General features: G+C 40.1%; 2 protein-coding genes across 4 annotated transcripts in view; one reads left to right on the top strand and one right to left on the bottom strand.

Moving 5' to 3' along the window:
- ercc6l2 (excision repair cross-complementation group 6-like 2) overlaps positions 1 to 9,272 on the top strand; it is a 16,669-nt gene extending 7,397 nt beyond the window's left edge. Inside the window, exons 11-20 of one of the 2 annotated variants that reach the window (XM_077522191.1) lie at positions 1 to 43; positions 1,418 to 1,563; positions 1,779 to 1,874; positions 1,968 to 2,067; positions 2,225 to 2,371; positions 2,781 to 2,873; positions 4,212 to 4,983; positions 5,058 to 5,212; positions 6,275 to 6,435; positions 8,057 to 9,272. The exon at positions 1 to 43 is cut by the window's left edge and continues 29 nt beyond it. In XM_077522191.1, the coding sequence (XP_077378317.1) occupies positions 1 to 43; positions 1,418 to 1,563; positions 1,779 to 1,874; positions 1,968 to 2,067; positions 2,225 to 2,371; positions 2,781 to 2,873; positions 4,212 to 4,983; positions 5,058 to 5,212; positions 6,275 to 6,435; positions 8,057 to 8,945 (2,602 nt within the window). In that variant the 3' untranslated portion in view covers positions 8,946 to 9,272. The remainder of the gene's footprint in view (positions 44 to 1,417; positions 1,564 to 1,778; positions 1,875 to 1,967; positions 2,068 to 2,224; positions 2,372 to 2,780; positions 2,874 to 4,211; positions 4,984 to 5,057; positions 5,213 to 6,274; positions 6,436 to 8,056) is intronic. The other variant, XM_077522192.1, reaches the window with a different exon arrangement.
- Positions 9,273 to 17,647: 8,375 nt separating this feature from the next.
- Positions 17,648 to 22,500, bottom strand: part of hsd17b3 (hydroxysteroid (17-beta) dehydrogenase 3) — an 8,854-nt gene continuing 4,001 nt past the window's right edge. For both annotated transcript variants that reach the window (XM_077522018.1, XM_077522019.1), the window contains 7 exons: positions 22,443 to 22,500; positions 22,183 to 22,227; positions 21,715 to 21,749; positions 20,852 to 20,933; positions 20,719 to 20,784; positions 19,881 to 20,030; positions 17,648 to 18,238 (listed from right to left, as the gene is read on the bottom strand). The exon at positions 22,443 to 22,500 is cut by the window's right edge. In XM_077522018.1, coding sequence (XP_077378144.1) covers positions 18,113 to 18,238; positions 19,881 to 20,030; positions 20,719 to 20,784; positions 20,852 to 20,933; positions 21,715 to 21,749; positions 22,183 to 22,227; positions 22,443 to 22,500 — 562 coding nt within the window. In that variant the 3' untranslated portion in view covers positions 17,648 to 18,112. The remainder of the gene's footprint in view (positions 18,239 to 19,880; positions 20,031 to 20,718; positions 20,785 to 20,851; positions 20,934 to 21,714; positions 21,750 to 22,182; positions 22,228 to 22,442) is intronic.

Genomic DNA, 22,500 nt, shown 5'->3' with positions numbered 1-22,500 from the left:
GCAAAAGAAAGACAAGGTGCTCCTCTTTTCACTGTCAACTAAGGTAAGGGCTGTAGTGTACTACTGTAGGATAAATTACCGTATATTTGGAATAATGTGTCCCATTCATTTTTGGCTGAATGGGAAACAGATTCTGGGTTTGTGGCCAGTCCAGCCCTGGGTACCGGTAATTAGTCCACAAACTGTTAGAGTTATACTACTTTTATTAACATTGGCAATGTTTTAAGTGAGATCGTGACAATATTAGCTACGAAAGGTAGCAGTTAGCGCAGGAAGTTAACATAGCTGTCTACAGTACATCTTCAATCAGTGCTTTTTATATTAAACAGCACGAACAGATGGTCTCTAATGTACAACATAAGTCATCAAATCAAAGTCCTTTGTTCACAAAAAGCTAGTCTATATACCCACTCTAGCCGAGAGGCTTTTTAAACAAACAGGAACAGAAACCAAGTAGCAGCGCTAAACTTGCCTTTAACGAACCAACACAAAATTTGTTGTAATAACACAAGCAAATTGTGTACATTTAGGATAGATTTTATCCTTTAAATGTTGGTCGGCCTCCAAATTTGTTTCTCTTATTTTTTTTATTTATTTATTTATTTATTTATTTATTTTTTTTTTTTTTATTTTTTTTTTTTTATTTTTTATTTTTTTTTTAAGTGGATGTAATGAAGTGTCCAATGAGTGAACATTAGACAGGCAGCTGCAACATAGGAAATTGGAAATTTGATGATTTGTGATCTTTACAGGGGAATTAGGAAGGTGTCAACATTCTCAAATGGCGACTTGAATTCACAGCCACTCATTTTTTAGGCTTTAAACACACTTAATTGCTGCTGCCGTGAGAGCTCCATCTCTTATTTATAGATAAAACACAAGCAGCAGACGTGGGTCTTTCTCTCTCTCTCTCTCTCTCTCTCTCTCGACTGAGATTAGTCTGTAAGACATGAGGGCTTTATGAGCGAAAGAAATTAGAACTTTTAAGAAAATGAGACACTGCAGTGTCACAAGAGACGGAATGATAACATTAAGTAGAAGTCATAGGATTGTTATGGCAATCAGGCTCAGCCAAGAGCTGTTGATGTTGATCACGATGCTGCGCTTTTGTTGACACTTGTTAATTTAGCAATAAGGCATGTGCTATTGTTAAATTTTGGAAATATTATTATAATATATAAGTTCAGCATGTTTGGAATAAATGGAAATTAGTAGGACTTAACTATTTACCAACATTTAGTTTTGTGATTAACAGGTTAGGCTCATGGGTGAGCGAGAGCCTGTTCCAGCTAACCTTGAATTTGAGGCAGGGTGCACCCTGGAATGGTCTCCAGTAAATTACCTTATATTCCGGTACAAATTCACAGAATCTTTTTCTCTCTCTCTCTCTCTTTTTTTTTTTTTTTGGTCCGGGCAGCTGTTAGATGTTCTGGAGAGCTACTGCATGGCCGAGGGGCATGACTACAGCAGGTTAGATGGGACCACCAAAGCCAAGGAGCGAGTCCACATCGTCAAGGAGTTCAACACCTCTGCTCACATCAACCTGTGTCTCGTGTCCACCATGTTAGTCTGCACATACATTCTCCAAAAAAAAATGTTCAATGTTTTATGTCTTTTACATATTACGCATTTTTGAAATATTAAACAATGTTATTGGTAGATTACAATTAATACCAAATGAAACTGAATTTAAATGCAGTGATGTACAGTAACCATTTAGTGAAATAAATCTGTATTGGATGTGAAGACAACATGATGACAATGTTGATTCTTTCCAGGGCGGGAGGTCTCGGTCTGAACTTTGTAGGGGCCAATGTTGTGATATTATTTGACCCAACGTGGAACCCAGCCAATGACCTCCAGGCTATCGACAGGTTAGCTTATCTTTATCAGTCCACTGTTTTATATGCAAATGTGCAGCTATTTTAACATAGTTTGTGTGGTCTTTTTTACTGTGTGCATCTTAGAGCATATCGCATTGGCCAGTGTAGAGACGTGACTGTTTTCAGGCTCATCTCGTTGGGGACTGTGGAGGAAATTACCTACCTCAGACAAGTCTACAAACAGGTACTGAGATAATAATGTTTTTGGCGTGTCATGCTTGGACTTTGGGTTAGTTATTCCAATTGAATTGAGGAACTGAATAAAGGCACCTATATCCCACAGGTATAAAGCATAGACATCTTGAAAAGATAATATAGGCTTATTTTGTATTTGCAATCAGCAATTGCAGAGCTCTGTTGTCGGCATGGAGAGTGCACGGCGGTACTTTGATGCCGTGCAAGGCACCCATAAAGGGGAACTGTTCGGGATCAATAACCTCTTCAGGCTTCAGACCCAAGGCACATGCCTCACCCGCAATATACTTGAGGTAAGATTTGGCCTGGCAATTATAAGATCCCATACAAGAATTGAGAATATACGACTTAATTTCTTGAAAACCTTAACTTGACATTAATGTGAAAAATATGCATGTTCTTTTGTGGAAAATACGCATTTATCTTAAAAATGTAATTTTTTTTAAACCTCAAATAAGTCTTGGAATTATGACTTTTGTCTAGAAAATATAGAACTTTAGTCTAAAAAAAAAAAAATAGTTTTTTTTTATTTTTTTATCTTGAAAGTAAGTTTTTATGTCACATTTTTCTTTCAGTGCAGCTCTAATACTTCATTTTCCGCAGCATTTTAAGTTTAGAAGTATAATCTGCTATTCCGTTAATAGTGACTCCTTTTCCAATAAAATTGATGACAAGTGCGTGTATCTCTCCACCTCATTCTAGCGCGAAGGACAAGTGGAGGCGGGTGTCATGACAACCAGCACACACACAAACATGGAGGCGGTGGAGGAGGAGGACAAGACGCACAGCATTAGCGTGAGTTGCTCTGCTTTTCTCAGAGACCCGAAACACAGAGCCCGTATCTTTCCCATCCCTCGCTCACACATCTACTCTCCCCAGTGGCCCGCTCAAACCTCCCATTCCCATGCTAAAAACGGGGATACCTCATTTGGGGGCCTTCCTGTGTCTGTCAACCGGCTGACGGACAAAACTGCATCTGGTTCTTTTATAAAAGGATAACAAACTACTTCTGCAACTGCAGTATTACAACGGTTGAAGTACAGCTTAATATATAATTAACTAAAAATTAAAACAAATATTTTATTGAGCAGTCAATCCCTTAAACTAACAAAAAAATAACAAAAATGCACCCCATGCAAAAAAGTATTATGTCATTCAAAATCTGAAATAGAATAACATTTCCCTCCTAAAAATGCCACGTGATCATGCAATGAAAAAGCGTCTTATTAATTCTGATTATGCTAAAATAGTATATTTATTATTTACCCAACCTTATTTAAGTTCCATATTAAGAAACTTAAAACTTCATCTTGATCATTTCATGGTTTATTCCTTTTTAATCCCATGAACTGTTGCTAATCCCATGGAATGTTTCCAACTTTGAAAACCCAAAGAATTCTGCAATCAAAATTGCTACACACAGCAAGCTTTCTTTCACATGATTTAGCCCTAATGCAAGTAGAAATTAACAACAATTTGGGGAATGTAGCTACTGCCACCAATCGACCATTTGCCGTTCACACACAGTCACACCTCTAGACAAATAAATAAGTGTTATCAATTGATCTAAAATGCATATTCTTGGAATGTGGGCCACAATACATGGAGAAAACCCACAATGCCAGCACCAGAAGAACATACAAGCTCGACATTCAAACCCAGAACCTCAGAAATGAGCCAACCTTGATAACCACCATCTTATCTTGCTGTCCCGTGTCCAATTCCTTTACTTCAAAATTTATCCTATCATTTGTGCTTTGGTTTGATCCTGACATGGGTTAGAATAGATTTATGGGAAAAATCTATAAGTTATAGTGTTGATGGTTCCACATGGATTCACACAAGCTCTCCCGGTATGGGCAGATCTATCTAGTGAATACTAAAAAAAAAAAAAAGGATCATGGTTGGTGGTCCAAGTGAAGTCCAAATGTTTATAGCTTCTGGACATGTCAGTTCCTCATATTACATCATAATGGGAGCCTGTGTCGCATTGTGGTTTATTATGATTTGCTATTACGAACATCTGTTTTGTATCCTACCAGGAATGTTCTCATAGGCCTTTTTTTTTTTTTTTCTTCCATATCTTCCGACCCTTTTCTATGCCAACGTACTCCTATGTTTTTGTCATTACAGGAAGCTGGAGATGCGTCCAAGGAGAGCATAGCTGCATCTAAGATCCCCAGAGGGCTGCTGGACTTCAGTAGCGGGAGTGACGATGAGGCTGAGGAGGAGCGGGGAAGTGCCAGTGGAGCGACTGGCACACGGAGTATGGATTCCTCTGACAGGCCTGGTCAAACCACTTTGCTGCAGCATGGTTTCGCCACACTGCTCCAAAGGATTCAAGCAATGCCAGAGTCAGGTGAAGGGGACAGTAGTTCTGGTAGTGAGGGGACAAACACTTCCGCCTCCAAGAGCGTCAATATCGGGAATAATGTCTACCCCAAACTTGGTAGAAGCATGGTAATGACCGGGAATACAAAACCAAGGAGAATAGAGGAGAATGATAAGAACGACAGAAATAGAAGTTCCAAAATTCCGGTGCTTCCCAAGTCGAACCACTTTGAGAATTATTCCGATGAGTCGGACGATTTGGACATTGAGTCGCTTACACGGTCTAAGGGTGATACCCTGAATTCCAACCAAAGAGCAGTACGCCAAGTACAAGGAAGGAAAGGACACAGCAGAAAGAGAAATGCAACCAGAGGTGCCATGTTCACAGAGGACATTGAGTCCGTCACAACTTCAGAGGACGAGAACACCACAAGTTTAGAAAAAGCCAAAGCTGGGCTCCCAAAAGATGATCAGGGATCTGGATCAAGCACGTGTAGACGTAAAGGTACTTTAATCAATTATGTGAAAAAACAAACATCTCCAGCATCTAAAGGAACAATTGACACCGTGTTAGGTAAGACTCCACTTGGGGACAAAAGTGGTAGAGGCGTCACATTAGACTAAAATTGTCTGTGTTACTGATCAAAGGTGAGGTGCGGGAGGTGGCGTACACCCACTCCAACCAGTGTGTGGTGGGCGGCAGCAAAGCTGAGGAGCTGATCAGTAGAGCTGCAATGAAGGATGTGTTTGAGCGCAAGATGTACTCGCAACTCCCTGCGAACGAACTCCTCACCCCTTATGAGGTACGCAGTGCACATAAAATAATAATAATAATAATAATAATAATAATAATAATAATTGAAAGGGGATATGTTGCTAACCCACCTAGGTGAAAATTTATGTACAGGGGCCTTACATTTTTGTTCCAGTTTTACCCCTCCTGCATGATATTCAAAATTACTAAACATGTTTTACCCACATTGTGAGCATATTTGAACAGACAAAACAATTATCATAATGGACATATTACCTCGCTTAACCAAAATCACAGCTTCTGACATTTTGACCATTTTTGGCAAGATGCAGACTTGCAATTGGCGCATACTTGCTTCGTGAGTTACACTATGAATCCGCAAAAATGTAAATAAAGACGTGATCGAATATTGACCTACAGCCAACGTCGTGCTTTCCAAGCTGAGTGAAACTAAAGCTTAAATAAAAGTATCTCATTTTCTGCGATTGGCTGGCGACCAGTCCGAGGTATATTCCACCATCTAGTAGAATGTCAGCTAAGACAGGCTTCAAATCACCTGCAACCTAAATTAGATAAGCGCTCTAGAAAATGGAAATTGAGTGGTGCCTTGAGATACAATTGCATTGACTTTGGTTGGAACTTGGATTTTTGTGGTATCAGTCATGGCTTCGCTGATTTTTATTTGTCTTGAAAAATTTGCCCCCCCCAAAAAAAAATTGAGATTGCACAATGATGAGTGTGATTTACTTCTTTTTGTCCCCCTTTCATTTCATTTCATTTCATTTCTTTTTTTTTTTTTTGAGTGAATTTTTTTTTTGTTTTTTGGGGGAGAGTGAAACCTTCCATTCATGCCAGGTAGGGTAAATGATTTGAGATACAAGTGTGGTCATGGAACAAATTAAACTCATTTATCAGGCACTAATGTACAGGACTCTCCCACTATATCGTGGTTCACTGTTCACATCCATGTAAATGTTTAAGCGTTTTCATGAGTGTTTTTTTGTGGGGGGGGTTTTCTCTTGATATTGCAGATTTTCAACATTTGTGGGATCACTGTAATGAGATTTTTACTTGTTTTTGCTTGTTTGTTTTTTTAAATACTGTGTTCCAGCAGAGCTTGCCGGATAGCCCACCCGACTGTCAGCCTTGCCTCGCTCCCGACATCCCGCAACAGCTTCCTGATTATCCCCCCGTCACTTTCACTAAGCGCATCAGGCAGCACACCGGATGTAACACCTTCATCTTGGGGGAGACGCCCCTCGCCATGCGCAGGTACTCAGAAACAATAGGAAGGAATCCTGAGGCAAATATATGGGAGTTGCTGAGGGGGGGAGTGTGTACCCTCCCAGGCAAGTGGTGGATTTTCAGGGAGGGAGAATTCCTGGCAGTGTTGGGAAGTGTGCCAAAACTCACCACAGATTGAATGTCTAGCGCCCCCATCTGGGCCTTGGGAAATGGAGTGCATTCACACAGAGACCACCTTTGAGATCGCTCCACCACCATTTTCCCAGCATCCTGCCAAACATTACACACTTGTGTTCATACCCGACAGTGCAGGGAAAAGAAAAAAAGAAAGAAAAAGAGATGGCCCCCGGGACTTTACGACGGATATGCACATACTTCCTAAGAAACACTTAATGTCGTCGTCTCTCCAAAATACACTCATAAATGTGCACACACACATACGCAGGCACCTTCTTTGGCTGTGATATCATTCCCCAGGTGGAATGAAGCTATCTGTGCCCTGAGGGACACCAGGGTGTAAAAACACATACCAGCCATATTGATTCTCCGTCCCGTTTAATTATTCAAGTCCGCACAGGGGTTTTACTGCCATCACTTTTTTATTTATTGTTTTTCCAGTGAAAGCCACAAGTTCTATTAACTAACACCACCCGTTACTGCCACACTTTGAAGTGTTTCTGTTCCTGAGTCCGGATAGACCACACTTTTAATAACAAGTGCCTTGGAGCGCTGGAGGAAAAAAAAAAGAAAGAGAGAAAACGCTTGATTATGTGGAGAAGTATTCATCTTGGGTCGTGCTTGATGTGCCTGCAGTATTTCTGATTAATAGCATTGGGCTTGTGGCTTTAAAAAAAAAAAAGACACAATAAGTAGCATGTGGTGCTCTCCAAATGCAGTTTAAGTGCCAATGTTGAAGACAATGCATTCTGTGACCTAAAAACAAAATGTCCCATTGATATCAATTATATTTGGAATCAATCATTCCATAGCTCATCTGTCAGTTATGAAACCAATATTCACAGTACAGGCAATGCTTCCAGTAAGGTTCATCCATTTTCTATATTGCGCTTGACCTTGTTTGGGTTGTGGGTGAGCTGGAAGCTCAGCGCGAGAGGCGGGGTACGCAGTGGACACCTGTCTAGAACATCTATCCTCTAATATATGACTACAAAATGTAATGAACAGCCTACTCGAACATCAATGCTCTAAGACCCTGTTGCTCAGCCACACCTGAGGATTGTTATCAGGCTTCATGCAAGCTTGCTGATTAGGTAATCATTTGAAACACCTGGGTTGGCTGTGGGAGAGATGGAAAACAGGCTGGATAGGGGTACTTGAGGACCCAGGGTGAGAACCATTGCTCTCAGATATGGGTACAAAGATGTCAGGAAAAGCCTACTAGAACATCTGAACTTTATTTTAGATTCATCTGAGGCACTTAAAATGGTAGCGGGTTTGTGCTGGTCCCATCTAACATGTTTATTTGTGATTGATTCATTCTCCCTATCCTATTACTAGAGTGCAACCACAATGTCTCATCTAAAATATTTCGTTTTTCCCACTGCACTTTTGTGTTGACTCGTTTGCTACATGAGAGCTGCTGGTGTTACAAACCTCACTGTGTCAAGTGTGTGTGTTTGGTGTGTAGGCAGCAGCTGCAGGAGATGGCGTCCAAGTTGAATTTCCCCTCGGCCCAACAGTTCGCCGCCGCCGTTCTGAGAAGCGACTCGTCTCAGAGGCTAGAATGGCTCCGGCGCTATTACGCCACCCTCGGCCACCCCGAACTCGCCAACTTCGTCGCCAGCAACTTCCTGCCAGCTGACGGAGCCCAGAGCCCATCTCCCAAAAGTGCCGGGACCAGAAGGCGTAAATCCGACCAGAAATGCCCTGAACCTGAGAGGAAAAAACGTAAATCGCAGAAGAATGCGCGGGAGTCTCCACGTGATGTTCCAAGTGTGGATCCTGAGGAGCAGGAGGAGGCGGTCAGCCGTGCGAGAGGTCGTAGTAGCACAAAGGAGGATAGTGTGTCTAGACCTGTTGGTGGTCTTGGTGGGTGTCAGGGCAGCAGCAACAGTCGTTGTCCAGACCCTCAAGAGGTGGCGGATACTCCCCTCAATGTGGAGCAAAATTCGACTACAAATATTGAAGAACACTCCCGGGAGGCTCCCCCTCAAGCACGGAGCAGCAACATTCTCACAGAACTCTTGGGTGACACCTCCATCCTCGATGACTTGTTAAAACCCAAATCCAAGGGTTCCCTCCAAAAATCATCCACCTCAGGTCTATCTTCCCCCCCTTCATCCCGAAGCACCAAAAACTCAGGCGCTCGTGACGGTCCGCAACAGAAAACACCGAGGGGAGGCTGCAAAGACTTCTGGGATATTCTGAACGAGGGCAACGAAGAGAGCATCAATAGACTTACGGACCTGGACGAGGTGCAGAGAGTTTGCGTCAAAACCAATTTGGCAGCTCGAGCTCAATCTGTGGAGAGCAGAAGTCTCTGGAAGACCAATGAGAAGTTTCTATGGAAGAAATAATGCCGGTCAACAAAAAAGCATGCATCTCCAATCGTTTGTTTTCATCCTGAAAACAAACAAACAAACAAAATACAACGTTGCTTAGACAATGTTTTTTACTTGTTGAACTTGGCTGTTATCAATTTTGCTCTCACCAACCAATCAGCGGATGGAAAAATGTTGACATTATGAGGCAAATTTGATATATGATTACATAAAGAAATAGTTCCATTTGAAAAAAAAAATGTAGTAGTTTTGGTAAGTTTGGCCAGCAGATAAGGATTTACTTGCCTTGACTATCCAGTGCCCACTACTGCAAAAAAACATACTTTTTCTATTTTTTTCTTTTCTTTCTTTCTTTTTTTTTTTTTTTAAATTATTATTAATATTACTGGTTGTAAATGTGCCATTCTTGACTAAAGGTCAATATATATTTTACGTTCTCCTTTTAAAATACTTTTATATTTTGATTTTTTTGCTGGCAGTGAAATGAAAATACACACATTTTACTGAAATAAATCCACATCCCTTTTGATTTTGCCACTGAGTCATTTTTTTCTTATGTTGCATGCCCGTCACACCGTGTAATACGATCTGATTGTTTCAATGTACATGCAAACAAACTGTTTTTGGTGTATGTCAGTGAAATGTATATATTGCTGCATTATCTTTGCTGATTTTTTTTTATTATCTTGAGATAAGAAAAAACCCCAAAACAAATAAGTAGTGTATAAGTAAGTAAAAAGTAGGCATGCAATTAATGGCATTTTTTTTTATTCTAATTTCTCATCAGGCCACATAAGGCCAGCTGATCGGCCGGTCGTAGCAAGTACCGATACCTTAAAATATATCAGTTATATTGGTAATCGCCCATTCCGCAGACAGTTTTGAGTGCAGGCTCTCGTTCTCATTATCCACATTTAATGTCATTCTCTAGAAGCTTTTAAAAAAACAAAACAATAGTAGAGGTTTATGCAAATTTTGTACTCTTAAGGTTTTCAGCAACAGGTCGGTGGAGATTGGAGAAGTTAACCTTTTGCGCCAGCTTGTGATGTCAAGTGGATGATTTGGCAGGAGGAGCCTTCCAGCTGTGAGTATCAGCCATTACAGTAACCAGATATTCGGACCACTGGCCCACCCCTTCTGAGAATGTCGGTGGCCAAGCAGTGATAACATTTGAAGAGCAAAAACAAGCGGCTGAGAAGCCCCACTTTCATTAATTGGACATATTGTGGAAATTTTACTTTGTAAGTGCTTGTAAAAAAAAATAAAGATGCTGGATTGCCACCTTCAAGTGTAAAAGCAAGCAATTGATTATTTTGAGAGCTTTGTATTTCAGGCAACACGTTTGTGACCAAGCCTACTCCTGAATCACTTTTAAGCAAAGTCCATATTGTCTGAAACAGTATCAGAAACACATCCTCCACAGGTGTAATGCAAAGTCAAAGGAAAGCAGAGCTGCAGTGTGTTTTGTTGATTAGGCCTACACATATTAGCGTTAGCTTCTGCTAAGCGGCTTGATTGCTGGATTGTTTATTGAACCGATTCCTCCATGAGTTAAAATACTTTTGCTGTATTGTGTAGTGTTTATGGGAGCACCCCCCCCCCCCCCCCCCCCCCCCCCACCCTTTGGCGTCAGGGTTTGCAACCCTGTTGTTACAGAGACACTTAACAGTATGATGGAGCTTATCAAGCCCATTTTTACATGTGCACTTACTGGCGAGATCCAGGCCACTCACATACTGCGACGGAGACACTTACTAGCATGGTCAGATCCACTCATACAAAACACGTTTTCTGTCAAGATCCAGCCCACTATTCTGCATACACTTACTGGCGAGATCAAGGATACATTTTATGTTTGCCTGATGTTACAGATATGTACATTTACTGGCTGGATCAAGCCCACTCATACACATTTGCCGATAACATCCAGCCCACTATTGCGCATACACTTACTGGCAAGATCAAGTACACTTTTTAAGTTTTCCGGCAAGATCCGTCCTGCTGTTACAGTTATTTACACTTACTGGCTGGATGGAGCCCACTCCTATGCACGTTTGCAGACAACATCCAGCCCACTAGTACGCATACACTTACTGGCAAGATCAAGTACAGATTTTACGTTTGCCGGTAAGATCTAGATAGAGATATGTACGCTTACTATCTGGATGGAGCCCACTGTTATACACGTTTGCCGACAAAATACAGCCCACTAGTACGCATACACTTACTGGCGAGATCAAGTACGCTTTTTATGTTTGCCGGCGAGATGCAGCCTGCTTTTACAGACATGTACACTTACCGGCGAGATCCAGGCTACTTTTAAACACACACTTGAGGCAAAATCCAGCACGCTGTTACGTATATACTTGCTGGATAGCTCGAGCCCCGTCTTGCATACGTATACTTGAACACTTATGTGACAGATCCAGCCAGCAGTACATTGCCAGCGAGATGATGATGTTGTAGATAGTGTGTCAGTGCAACACTAACTTAGTATGGCTCTAAAGTTGTTCATTCAGGTGTGTTCAGCTGAGTTGTGTTTAATGTCTTTCAGCTGTAGCGCTGATGTTAGCAGAGCTGACTTTTGGTTGTTTGGCTGTCACGAGAAAGCGCTGATAGCTATCGGTAAACAAGAGCGGAGGTGCGTGCCTCAGCAGGACGCGGCCGCCCGGAGTATCTTTGTGCATGGGTGGTACGATCGCTGCTGTCTTCACTGCCACACCTGTTTACACGGCAGCCAGAAGAGAAGAAAAGGCCCCTTTCACGCTTTATAACCCCTCCACCTTTTTCCCTTTTCTATTCCACCCACAACTCCATTTTTTGTTTTAGATTCCGATCGTTTATTGGCAGCCAGTTAAAGTGCGATAGCTGGGAATTGGACAATGGAACAGCTCACCCACTGACTGACACTAGTTGGAAGCACATGGAGTTCAAGTGGAGCGGCAAAGTGATTTTGCTAAAGATAATAGCAGCATTAGCATAGTGTGCTAGTGGTTAGCAGGTCTGACTTGCACTTCTGAGTTTTGGTGGCCCTCAGGCTCGGACATAATGCTAACATGCAATGGCAAACTACAGAGGCACTTGTGCTAACAATTAGCATCTATGTGGCGGTAACAAGTACACAGCCTATAAAACCGATATAACAATACTCACAGGCATTTATTCTTTATCCTTTTTGAAGTTGGCTAATTGACAAAACATCCGGGCGTTTCTGATATTTCCGCAATACAAATGCTTCCCTTTACATTGTTATAGTAGTCAAACGACATTTCATCACATTTTGAAATAAAAATAATCCTCACAAATCAAATTACAACAATCCAAAATCCAATGCTTTTGGATGAGCGGAGCACGTCATTTCATCAAGTAAAGACGTGTGATGTAAGTTCGGAAGTGTCAATATTTACTGCTGTGCTGTCAGCCGACCACCTTGAGTGATATGGGAAATTGTCTCCAGCTCGTAATAACTGTTTTAATTCCTTGTAGAGGGATCCCCGCAGCTGTGAGGCTTCATTTTCCTCCATTAGTGTGACAAGGGAAAGGTGAGACATCTGTTTACATTTCCTGCCAAAATAAGCTGAGTGTAGGCAAGCGTGTTACAAAGTGGATGCGGTGACGCGGCCTTGCGGGGTTTATTTGCACAAGTCAAGACGGTGACACCTAGTTTGATTTGAATTGTTTAAAAAAAAAAAAAAAAAAGGCTGTGAATGACCGACCAGTGGCCTTTATTGACCCGAGGGGGCCCCATGACCCGCCCAATCCACACGTAAGGCTCAAATTTCCACATCTAAACTCCTCAATACGCTGCATACATAACAAAGTGATGAAACACATCCTGATTGCACGGCTGCACGCTGTCAGAAATGGAGGTTGAGCAGGAGTCAAGAAGTGTCCCTCAAGGTACAATCCGCATTCATTTGCCGTTTAAGGGCCAATTACTGGACTCAAAGGTAGTTGTTCGTAGCTTTTCTACGCCCAGCAAAAGTACATGTATGTTCCCGAGCTGGACAAGTCAAGGCTACAAAATACCATCCCTGGGCCCCTGGTTGGAAAGTGGTTTTCTAACACTGCATTTAAACACCTTTAAATGAGAATTTTGATTGTAACTGAGACGCATGAACTTGAAGTTTTTTTTGTTTTGTTTTTTTTTGTAGTGGGGGGGTAGTTTTTGGAACGTAACAACCGCGATAAACGAGGGAACGCTGTATAAATGTTTTACAAAAAAACAAAAGTTACATTATAATTAAAATTTTATAGAATATCAAATATAAGTTCACCTGTAAAGGTTACAGTGCATTTTCATCCAAAAACTGAATATCTTTTTGTCCTCCGTGACCCAGCAGGGAGGAGAGAGTGGGACCGAGGGAGGTCCGTTCAGAAGAAAATGCTGTGTTTTCTCACGGGGGTAAATATTGAGCGAGCAGAAATAAACGTATGGAAGAAAGGCTGGATTTTTTTTTTTTTTTTTTTGCTAAACTGCCGTCCTCTCTGTTGCGCTGCCAAGGGCCCGTGCGTCACTTGATCCATTGTTTAGCGTACGGAGGTCTCGCTAAGCAAGCGGCGGCCTCCGTGCTCCAGCTGCAGCCCCTGCGCTGTTTATGTTTGCAAGGCCCTTCGCCTTGAAGTGGGCCTACACAAGCAAAGCCGAGCCATATGTGAGCGGCGGCCTGATGGAGAACTTTCACTTTAGCCTCCTTTCTATTTTTCAGCAATCCACCTCTTTTCCTTTCTCTTCTCTTCTCCTCATCCTTTTCCTGCCACCGTCTTGTCTCGACAGTCTAGAAGATGTTGGACTGAAATTTTCTGAGATGTAACCACAGAGAATTGCTTCAATTTCTGCTTCTCCTTGCACTAACACTCAATACCTTTTCAAGTAGTTATAGTGGAACCACTGAGACTGAATGCATTTGGAATTTTCTAGAAAAACATACAGGGAACTCCCAGTAATTTGTTGGCTGCCATTTGTGAGTACGCCAGGATTTTTTATTTTTTTTGTAGAGCTTAACTATTATTGGCTGGAAAACGCACAAGATGCCACCCTACTTTTTCTACGGTAACATGTAAACAGAGCACTAGCTAGCAACATCCAGTAGTCAGCAGGCTTGACCGCAAACAGCGTGATCGAAGTTTCCACTTACAGGCTCTTTGTTGGGTTGATGCCAGAGAAAGAAGGGTGGTAAACTTGTTAAGACGATACAGAGAAAGTGGCACGCTCTTGGCAAAGATGGAAGTTAGTTAGCAGCTAAGCAGCTGTTAACAGCTAGCTGCTCAACGCAATGTACAGTAAGACTATATCTATAGTTGAACTATAGATCCAGTTAAAAAATGAGAAAGTTGAAATTAGGTCTTTTCTTTGTTATAGCCTATGTTTTCAGTGATTATACATTGCTTTTTAAGAAACTTTATCTTCACTCAGTAATATTGAGCTACATTCGCCTAGTTTGTCAGAGAGACTTGTGTCACATGATTGTTTCACCATGGAGACAGGCAGTCACATGACTGCACGCAATCACCGCATGGTCTCACACACATTTTTAAGATTCCTTAAATGGGAGGTCAACCTTGAACATTTCTTGACAAAAAAATGTGTTATATGTCACCTCACTTGTCTAAACACGACCTGCTGATTAATATTATATTTGTGGAATATGAGTTCTGCAGCAAAATCCGACCGTTTTTATCCATCTCAGGGGTCGGCCATTTTGCCATTTGGAGTTGACGGAAGATGAAATTACAGTTACTCAAGGCTTAGGCAACAACCAATCACAGCTCGCCTGTTTTCTGAAGCTGAGCTGTGATTGGCCGCCTTCTGATACTAATAGAAACTGCTGGATTTTGCTGCTTAACTCATATTTCACTAAGCAGAACACTGTATTTAGATAAGTGGGGCTGCATATAATTGTCAGTAATTTTTTTGGGAGGGGTTGACTTCCCCTTTAAGAAAAACAAAAACTGGCAGAAATCTACATATAAATAGCTGGATGGACTGTCTGCCTAAAATATTGACATTTCAGCCTAAAAGAACTTCACTTGCAACTTAACAAACATACAAGAGGCTGTCACAGTCTGCTTTTGCAAAATGTAATGCACTGTGGAATAAAACCATCACGTTGAGTGCTCACAGAAAAAGCAATCCGCACTGAAGATGTAAGTCGGCAGAATTCACGTTTTTTCTTTTGTAACTATTTCTGATAGTTGTGGGTGTACATCCACCACAGAATTTAATATACTCTAAATTATAGTTATTTATAATTATAAACTGCAATTGATTAAATTTATGATCAAATCTGTTTGCTCATGTGCCAAGACTATGATTGCGACAGCTGAGTTTATAAGATAGTGTCAATAATGATAGCGGCAATGAGAATGCCTTCCATGTCTTAACTCTTGGCTCATTCCTTGAAAATGGCTGCTGACCTCGTCTCCTGGGTGGGCCGTCACTGCTGCTGCTGTGCGCTTGTGTTGGATCATCTTTGGACCGTTGTGTTTACTGAGACAACAAGCAAGGCGCGTCCAGGAAGGGACGAGTCGTCACACAGGCAGCATCCTCAAAGACTCCACTCCCCATTCTCCCTCCTGCCATCAACACTCCCAACACGCGCACGCACCATCACTCATGTGGAGATTGTCCTCCAACATGACCACCCACAGGCTTTGTGACATGAAAACAACTTTGCCTTGACTCCCAGTAGTTGTTAAAGCCACTCTTTTGGAGAATTTGTGCTCAGTTGTGATCTTTTAGCCCCCAACTTTTTTTTTTGTTTTTTTTCCCCCACCAGGGGTCAACTGGAGGTTCTGTTTATCATGCCATTAAATAACATGGACAAGAAAATGCTATGTAGTGCACATTTCAGAATTGTTCAAGAATATTTACGGTACATAATAGTGTTTGTGAAATGTTGTGATCGTGCAAGAGTTCTGAGGTCAGGTTTCTATCGGTGGTGGAACAGAATCTGTGTGCGTGGCGGCGTGCTCTGTTGAGATTATCAGACCAGACCACACACGATACGAGCAAAACTGTTAAATTCCTGATTTTCTATCTTTATGTGTGGGGTCTGTCACAAAAAATAAATACATTGAAGAATCCTTATGTATGCACCAGGCAATCGCTGAGTGTCAGTCACTCAAGATAAATAAACGTTTCCCGCAAATAGACGACTCCTGTCAGGGGGAATAAAAAAAAAAAGTTTTAAATGCAGTTCTCCGTTCATTGGGTAGAATTTCTGAAGCTTTATTGAGCCAAAGCACATATTCTACTTTAGAGAAATCTCATAACACACTAACTAAAATGATTGCATAGTTAGGTGAAAAAAAGATGACATTATTTTTAGTCACTAATAATTTTGAATCAATTAAATGAAATTGGATCATTTGCAGCAGCACACCTGATGAGAGACCTTTTTATTTTATTTTTTATTTTTTTATGGTAAATTACAAGGTGGCCCAAACATCACTAAATTGCACAGTGCCCGAGGTGAGGAAAAATCCCCTCCCACCCCAGGTTCTTTTCTGAGAGGGCTAAACAAATTTTTATTTCAGCTACAAAAATACACACGCACCTGGAAATTCCTGCATTAAACTATAGGCAATAACTTTGCCCAACTAACTAATTTTATGGATAGATCTATTTAATTCCTTAATCAACATACCTGCACAATGTACGTAAGATTATCAAATTTTTGGAACATTCTTTTTTTCCCCAAAATCTTTATTGAACCAAGACACACTACAGTAGAAACATCTCACAGCAAACAAACACGTAAAGTGTACATATAATACTGAAATAATAATCTCTTCTCAGTTTACTCTCAAATGTTATTCGTCTGAAATTTGGGCCTGTTTGTTTAACACAAACTAGAGGCACATTTATTGTACCTTACTCAACTCAACTTTATGCCATATAGTGCAAAATTTAATTATTCTGGCAGTCACTAGATGTTACTAGCATGGATAAATGGAAAACAAACAAATTGGACCAATAAAGTGAAATTTCCCGTGAGGTGGTTGAACACTGTACATGCAGAATAAAAAGTTCAACAGAACTTCTGGTCTTAATAATAGTAGTTATGTCTCGCGTATCCACTTTGAATATGAACAGCAATGATAGTAATTCAGGCATTGGTTGTTTTGTCTGCAAGTAATAAAAGTAGAAGTACAGTATATGGTTATATATTAAACTAATACATCACAGCAAAATAATACAATATAATAAAAAGTGTGACTTTAAATAGCTCTTTGACAGTATCAATACTGATTATCATGTATCACATTTTTTGCTTTTATTGGTGCCAACTAATTCAACACCATCCTAAATTTGCATGAATCCATGACAATGTTTTTCTTGTCTTCACTGATCAAAAGCAAAAAAAAATTCTTCTGACATGTTTCAGGCATCCCATAGAAAGGTAAGCAAAAAGCCTTGCCTTTTTGCAACCTCTAGTGGCCTAATTATATATTGCACTACATGTTACAAATTCAATAATTTATTCAAACATCAACACAAAGCCGTTAACTATTTGATCATGGGGTAAAACAACTATAAGCAAACAACACGTGCTGTGGTATTTTTCCTCTTCACTTCACTTAACAACAAAATTGGGGATTTCGAACCCATGCGTTGATGTTATACATGCAAATGAAACCACACTTTTAGGCTTAGGTGTAAGTATTGCTTTGGCACCATCTGGTGGCACCTATAGGCAATAACAAGTCATCAGTTTGTTCTGGATTGTCACTCAACTCAAGTTTATTTATATAGCGCTTTTCAGGGGTTAATTTTACACAATCATTTTGCCCAATTAGATACTATAATAAATAGCATGTAGTTTAGTGGCCAATGACGAACATAAACATGACCAGGGAAGATTATTATATTAAATTTTTAAATAAAACGTCAGTAAAACTATGCAACTAATACTGGATGTATATTGGTTAATTCACCTGATTTTCAGCTCCCAGGCCCAGCTAAAAATAAAAATAGAAGGGGTGTGTCTGGAAGGGCATTATGCGTAAAACCTTTGACAAACAAATAATGTTAGTGACGCCCCCGATGGGACAATTTGGAAGCTGTAACAACTTTACATACATTAATTTCTAGTTGGAAAACTTTTTTTTTTTTTTTTTTTTTAAATTAGGACTGTTACTGTATATAATTGAACACGAACAACACTTATTGCACTCCTTTAAGTTTCCCTCATGACAGAGCTGGGTCTCTTTTCTGCTTGTTTTTTCTCCACATACTCCTTTAGACCTTGTAGCATAAACTCTGTGTGGAGAATCTTGGATGGGATAGCAAGTAGTAACCAGCCCTGTGTGTGCACATCCACAACAGACAAATTATTTTCATGAACAATGTCAGTGCATACAGAAAGTATTCACAGCGCTTCACTTTTTCCACATTTTCCGACGTTACCGTCTTATTCCGGATGGGCCATTTCAAGACCCTAGCTAAGAACACAGCCAAGGTATCAAAAGTGCGACTTCAGTATAACCTTGTAATGTCTTTGAGTGGCCGAACAAACCACACTTCAGGCTTGAGTTTGATTGAACATCTCCAGAGAGAAAATGTCTGTGTACTGAAACTCCATCCAAGCTGATGGTGCTTGAAAGATGTGGCAAAGAGGAATGGGCCAAAAAATTGCAAAGCTTGTGGCATCATCCATTGATCCATCCATCCATTTTCTTAACCGCTTGCTCCTCACTAGTGTCACGGGGGTGCTGGAGCCTATCCCAGCAAACTTCGGGCAGTAGGCGGGGTACACCCTGAAGTGGTTGCCAGCCAATTGCAGGGCACACAGAGACGAACAACCATCCACACTCACAAACACACCTAGGGACAAATCGGAGCGTCCAATTAACCTGCCATGCATGTCTTTGGAATGTGGGAGGAGACCGGAGTACCCGGAGAAGACCCACGCAGGCACGGGGAGAACATGCAAACTCCACCCAGGAAGACCGGAGCTTGGACTCCATCTTGCGAGGCGGACAAGCTAACCACTCATGCACCATGCCGCTGGCATCATACAGTCGTCCAAAAATACTTTTGAGCAAAGAAAAGGCACTGACTGCTTACTTTACATATATATGTTTTCTTAGTTGTTCTATATTCAATACAGGTACCCCAAAATGTTTATGCCATTATAGGTTGGTGTGTAGCATTATAGCAAGGTAGCTAGATAACGAGCTAACTATTGAGCTTGCTGGCTAGCTAACTATCAGGCTTGCTAGATAGTTAGCTCAATCAAGATAGTTAGCTAGTCAGTTCATTTTATTAATCAGTTGTCAACAACTGAATAATGTGACTCTTGCTGCTGTGAAAACTTGTCACAGCAGCAAGACTCACATACTAGACTCGTATTAATAATATAGAAACAACCACTAAAGTACTACTAGCAGCTTTAAGGAATACTACTACTACTACTACTACTACTACTACTACTACTACTACTACTACTACTATTAATAATAATAATAATAATAATAATAATAATAATAATAATAATAATAATAATAATAATATTAATATTAATAATAATAATAATAATAATAATAATAATCAGTTATCTTAATTTAAAACAAAACAAATTTGAAGATGACGTTTCATGTTGTTATAAGTAACCAATATATATTTTTAAATTACAGCAGTAATACATATAGCGTACAAAACAGATATGCATCATATGTATGCATAAATAGTCACATTTGAACAATGAGTGAGGTGTAAATATGAATAGCATGAACATACCTAATATTTATTGCGTGTACCTAATATAATGTCAAGAAAATATTTATCTTCCACTCACAGTGGAAAACCCCCCAATAGTGAACGGTATCATCTTTTTTGAAAATTTGTTCCATTTTGGAATTAGACAGTAAGATACCAAAATATGGACAAAGTGAAGCGCTCTGAATACTTTGTAAATAAACATTGTACAACAGAGTCTTCCTTACCAGGAACATGTGACAGATGGTGCCGTATGTTTTGTCCCCAGCTCTGATGTATTGCAGCGAGCTCTTCACAAAGTCTTGTGGGGACAGCATGGTCATGTTGGTTGGCTGATAGCCCACCATGCGAGTGGAGACCCCGAAGGGTGAAACTGCCTGACAAAGCAAGAAGACGAGAGGTAAAAGAGAATCTGTGCCCTTCCATTATGTCATTTTGTGTAGTTAACTCATTTGCTCCCAATAACATGTAAATACGTTTGTTTTGTTTTTTTTAATGTTGTAAGTGTCCCAAAGACGTATTTATACGTTTTTATTTATTTATTTATTTATTTTTTATACTAGAGCATACAGAAGGCTTTGATGCAGCCTCTCAACTGCAAAGAACGGTTGCAGAAATGGTAGTTATTACACAAACGGCCAGCAGGTGGCAGCAGAGCAAAGGAGATCAACCAGGGCCATCTAGAAAAAAAGCTAAATTACTTACAATTTTAAATAGATTTGCTCTCTTCTAATGCTAATTGCTGCAAAACGGAAACAAAATCATACTTTTTTTTTCCTGATGAAAGAAGAGACTTTAATCTTTCTTTTGGTAGGTTGCATGCTTTTATGGCAATTGAACACAATATTCGGTGGGACTTGCAAAATCAGTCAAAATCCAGTAAAACAGCCGGGAGCGACCGGGATTAATTCTGTGAAAACGGCTGGGAGTGAATGAGTTAAAGAAAGAGTGGGGGATCTTTTTTGAAAGTCATGCTAAATTTGAAATCATTTCACAGATAATCAAAAACAAGCAAGTGCACTAGATATTATGAACACTTGTGTGTTTGAATGTAAGCTTATTCACCTGTATGATAATGCCTTTATCTCTGTATTCTGCTTGAAGACCTTGAGAAAATCTCTCCACAAATATCTGCATGGGTGATACAAACAGGTTCATTACAAACAGAAGATGAACAACCAATGCTCTATATACTCACTTTAGATGCAGCATACAGCGAATACATAGGAAATGGAATGGAGGCAATTCCGGATGCAATGTTTACAATCACCCCCTTTCTCCTGCGTAACACACACAAAATCACAAGAAACATCCCAATTTTTGCAGTTATTGGCCACGTCATTAGATACCCCTGCACTATACAAAGGACATCATTGAACCACTCTTGTAACTAAAGGCGGTAATCAAAACAGCTCTGTATGATGCAGAGTGCTTCTAAATCACACCTCCATGAGGCCTTTAGCAAAATTTGGTTTTAGGGCCCTCTAGTTCAGCCAATAGCATTGATTATTGATCACTCACAGAAAAAAGGAAAGGATGCCAATGCAATCCGTGTATCATCTTTGACTTTAATCAAGCAATTATGCAGTAATTTGAAAAAGTATTTTGACACAGATTTCTTTTAAATGTGCTAAGGCCAATAGTATAGGATTTTCCTAGAATTTGGCTGTGGCTCCACTAAACTAGAAGAGCTGCCCCTGCACTGAGCAGGTCTACACAATCAAGGATGAAAATCAGATTTGTAGTAAGCTAACCAATTTTAAAGAAGTCGCTTGAGAATTGTTTTTGCTTGCTAATCCTGGTTTAAAAAAAAATAACAAAAAATTCTAAAAAAAAAACCCTGAACCCAATGGTGAACTGTATTTCTTCTGCTGCTTCTTTGTTTTAGCTCAATACTCAAGGGATCAGTTCACTGTTAAAATGATTGTGCAGGTGTATCAAATGAAGTGGCATGTTGGTTAAAAAATATTTTGTATTTATTTTTTTGTCCTTGCCATCCATTAAGAGTCGTTATAGTTGTATAATTTGTTACATCAAATGAAAGAAACCTGAAACGGAAACCTGTTTTCCATGCCTGGAAGGATTATTTTGCACATCTGTTCCAAAAACACACAGAGAGAGGGAAAGATATCTTAGGAAGATGCAAAGTATATGAAACAGGCAGACAGAAAGTGAAACCACTGTGATGCTGCTTGATATCCAAGTTGTCATTTCAAATGCATTTTCCCCACAGAAAACAATATAAAGTGACTTAATTGATTCCAGGTTTAAACTGCTGCGTTATTAAAATAGAACGTATTTATACGTTTTTGGGAGCAAATGAGTTAAAATGCTTTTAATTAGGTAACGTTCAACTTTCATCCAAGTACAAATATGAGGTGATCACTCTACAATATTAAATAAAACTAAAATAAAGTAAAAACACAGTAAGTGATGATTTTGGACTCGAATTTCAAGGCACATTTTTCCTAAAGATTGTGTGTACTTTCTAATTGTAGCGCTTTTGGGACAGCCAATGCACGTGCTTACCTTCACCATGGTTCTCACATTGCAATTTATTATCCTCATGATTGTCTGAAAAGGAAGATAACATGTATTGTAATTATCTAATCTCTGAAAATAAAATACTGTACAATGTTATGAATGCGAGGCAACACTTGAGTGAGATTATCAGTTTGAAACTAACTTTCAAGGTTCCCTACCTAAAAAATAGTGACGACAACCACTGCACCTTCCACATAACTTCTCAAAAGTGCGTCATCGCATAAATATATTTGTAAAGCACAAACCTGGTCCAGATCTTCATCTTCAAGGAATCTGCGAGGCACCGCACTGGGCACCATGCCT

The sequence above is a fragment of the Festucalex cinctus genome, chromosome 5, assembly GCF_051991245.1.
Source record: "Festucalex cinctus isolate MCC-2025b chromosome 5, RoL_Fcin_1.0, whole genome shotgun sequence".
NCBI classification, from domain to species: Eukaryota; Metazoa; Chordata; class Actinopteri; order Syngnathiformes; family Syngnathidae; genus Festucalex; species Festucalex cinctus.
Note: the sequence above shows the minus strand (reverse complement) of the source record. Positions and strands in the feature narration are given on the sequence as shown.